Source organism: Poecilia formosa, unplaced genomic scaffold (assembly GCF_000485575.1).
Source record: "Poecilia formosa unplaced genomic scaffold, Poecilia_formosa-5.1.2 Scaffold315, whole genome shotgun sequence".
Classification (NCBI taxonomy): Eukaryota; Metazoa; Chordata; class Actinopteri; order Cyprinodontiformes; family Poeciliidae; genus Poecilia; species Poecilia formosa.
The window spans coordinates 901-4076 of NW_006800254.1; the positions used below are offsets into that span (position 1 = coordinate 901).

Here is a 3176-nt window from a genome sequence, read left to right on the forward strand (position 1 = left end):
CCAAGTGGAATAAAGCGTGTCAGCTGAAAAGTACTCATGGTCCTACATTTATTGTTTTCGTCAAACACAGAAGAAAAAGAACAAGATTTTGGCTACAAGTTAGCAATAGGTTGCCTCTTATTTTGGAAACAGTTGCAGCCGGCCCTCTGAAACAGTCAGGTTTCAGGATAAGGAAAGAATTGTCATCTTCACTGAAAGACTTGACATTTTTCTCAACATTTGACCTTTTTTCAAACGGAAACTTTGATACCACCTTTTCTTTTCCTTCTCTTGTTTGTTGGCATGTTTACAGTAAACGAGGAATTTGCAGAGGATGTGACTTTCCTCATACATAAAATATGAGCTTCCCCATTTTGCTGTATATCAACACGGAAGCAATAACAGCTGTTTTATTCTCACCAAGAAGATATAAAGTTTCCAAATACATTTAATATATTTTGATGAAGATTTTCTTTTTTGCTCAGTATGTTGTGTTTTAATTGAGCCAGTCTAGGAAAATACAAGGGCATTCCTGACGCTGGATGTATTTGTTCTTACATCACTGCTTTAAAATCACAGCTGGTGGTTTCCAGAAAGAAGAATTGCTGACATTTCCTTACCTTGTACCTGACACAAGCTTACATTTACTGTGTTTAGGATGCATTTCCTTAAGTTATATGGATTTTGGCAGGGTATTTTCCCATCAATAGTAACCCCGATGCTGGTGTGATTTCCAAGCACCACGGATGATCTTGACTCTGGAATGTTGCTCTGCAAACAAGTTTGGCACCTCCTACCTCTCATTTCGATAAGAACTGACAGCATTGTTTCTTGTTTGCTCTTTGCTGTAGCTGTCTCTCCACCTGTGGATTCTCTTAATGAGAAATAAGGATAAGATACTAGTTTCTCACTTGGATGGATGAAAGTTTTGTCAAGAAGAGAGACAAGAATAAAGAAAGAAACTACAACCAGAAGAGAAAAAAAACTGCAATTCTTTTCAACTTTCAGTATGTTTTTATCAAAGCAAGAGGACCAGCTTGCCCAGGAGCTGAGCTGTCCCATCTGTCTTCAGCTCTACAACGATCCAGTTGTTCTACCCTGTGGGCACAACTACTGTCGAGCTTGCATCTCTAAGTCTGCTGACTCCATAGACAGTGGCAAAGAACCTCTACGCTGCCCAGAGTGTCGCGAGGCCTATCATGGGGTCGATACTCTGCAGAAAAATTTCAAACTTTCCAACATTGTCGAGGGTTTCCAAGCTTCTTCCCAAAACATTTACGAAGAGATCCAGGATGTGATCAAACCAACGAACCCAGACGCGGATGATGTCATTTTCTGTGACCAATGCATAGATGACAAGACTCCGGCAGTGAAGACCTGTCTGAAGTGTGAGGTGTCGCTGTGCTTCAGGCATCTCCAGAAGCATAACGAGAGGGAGTCCTTCAAGACACACTCTCTGGTGGAACCTCTGAAGGATTTGGGGAGCAGGGCCTGCCCCGTCCATAACCTTCCACTTGAGTACTTTTGTTCTAATGACATGAGGTCTCTGTGCATCACATGTTTGGAAGGCCATGACCAGAACCACGACGTCCTCACCTTCAGTGTGGCAGAGGAGGAGATGAGACGAGCCTTGGAGAGCCGTAGCAAGGTATTTTTTGATGTACCTGACACAAGCTTACATTTACTGTTTTTAGGATGCAAGAAATGGCAGATTTACACAAGACAACATATTTACTATGATGTACAGGTGGCAAACAAAAGAAAGGACAATGTGAAGTTTTTTTATGGTGTTCTAAGGACATTACCCTCAGTTCAGTGGTCAACACATCAGTTTTTTTAATTCTACTGACTACTCTGGACTTTCTATCAGATTGCTGAGTTGGAATGACAAGAATATTCTGGGCAGAGATAAAGACGGGGACACATGACCTCTATGAGGGTGGGAAAGAAAAACTCCTGGCCCCAATATGGTTCACATGCAGTGTTTTGTAAAACATGACTGAGAACAATGCAAAAGCAGACAAAAGAGATTATAGCTGATGAGAACAGTGTGATCACTTCTGGCAAGTCATGCACAGTTCTAGGTTCTGCATGACTGCCCTAAAAATGCCAAGTCAGTTGATCTTAATCTCTATTCAGTGAAGAGGAAACACATCTATTAGAAAATATCTAGAAAAGAACATCAGTGTACATTCTTGGACTTGTTCTATGCTGTGCAAGAAAGTTGCATCCTGTTTTTCCAGATTCTCTTTCTGTCCATACAATGTAAATGTCAACACATTAACTGCATGTCTGCAGGTGGTTTCCAGCCGACTGCAACTGACAGAGTGCCTCCTTCAGAAGACACAAGAGGACCAGGGAGCCTCCGAGGCTGTTGGAGATAAAATGGTCAACAAGGCAGTCTCACTGATGGATAGTATGGCTGCAATAGTGGACAGGTAAGGCCCTGTATATTGATAGAAGCTTAAAATGGTGATACTGTTCATTAGATCTATTTAAATGCTGTACAAAAGCACAACACCAACACTGCATTGGTATAAATTGGTGACTATTTACTTGTTGCCAAAGAATTATTGAACTTAGTGGTTATAAGAAATGGACAATGTAATGGAGGCATCTGCCAACATGGATTCCAGTTGTGTGAATTCCATATGAAATTTCTTCACTGCTGTAGTAATTTCAGGGTTTCCCCCAGTGTATTATAAGCCTGGCGGCCCGCCATGCTTTACTAGCCCCGCCGCCAGGCTAAGCGTTGCTTGTTTACATTTCTAGGAAAGGGGGAAAAAAAATATCTTTTTTTTTTTGTCTTTAAAAGCCAGGTTCCAAGCGTCTCTTTTGCTCTTAGCATTTCACTAGCAGAGCAGATTTATTCCTAAATGATAGGTTTATAATAGATAGGTTTATAGTTTATGCATTTAAAAGCCGACAGCGCGCGGACCAATCACACAGCTGGCGCCTCTGCACTTTGCCTCGAGCTGCCGCTGCTTTACATCAGCGGGATCGCGCGCACCTCCTTTCACTCAAACTGGACTCAGGCTGACCTGTATGGACATTTACACCAACCTACTGTGAGGAATTATGATCCTTTGGAGAACTCTAGGTAAGAGTTTAAAACCCGCCGCGTTAGCTCTGGTTGCGCAGCTCTATGTGAACCGCAGGAATAAGTTGTAGCGTATTCAGAGGTGCGCGTTGTGGAG

The 3176-nt window shown here is 42.1% G+C and overlaps 1 protein-coding gene across 1 annotated transcript in view; it reads left to right on the forward strand.

Annotated features, from left to right (window-relative positions):
• The first annotated feature begins 809 nt into the window (after positions 1-809).
• LOC103152546 (E3 ubiquitin/ISG15 ligase TRIM25) overlaps positions 810-3176 on the forward strand; it is an 11441-nt gene continuing 9074 nt past the window's right edge. The window contains exons 1-2 of the mRNA XM_007573040.2: positions 810-1627; positions 2278-2417. Of these exons, the coding sequence (XP_007573102.1) occupies positions 899-1627; positions 2278-2417 (869 nt within the window). The 5' untranslated portion in view covers positions 810-898. The remainder of the gene's footprint in view (positions 1628-2277; positions 2418-3176) is intronic.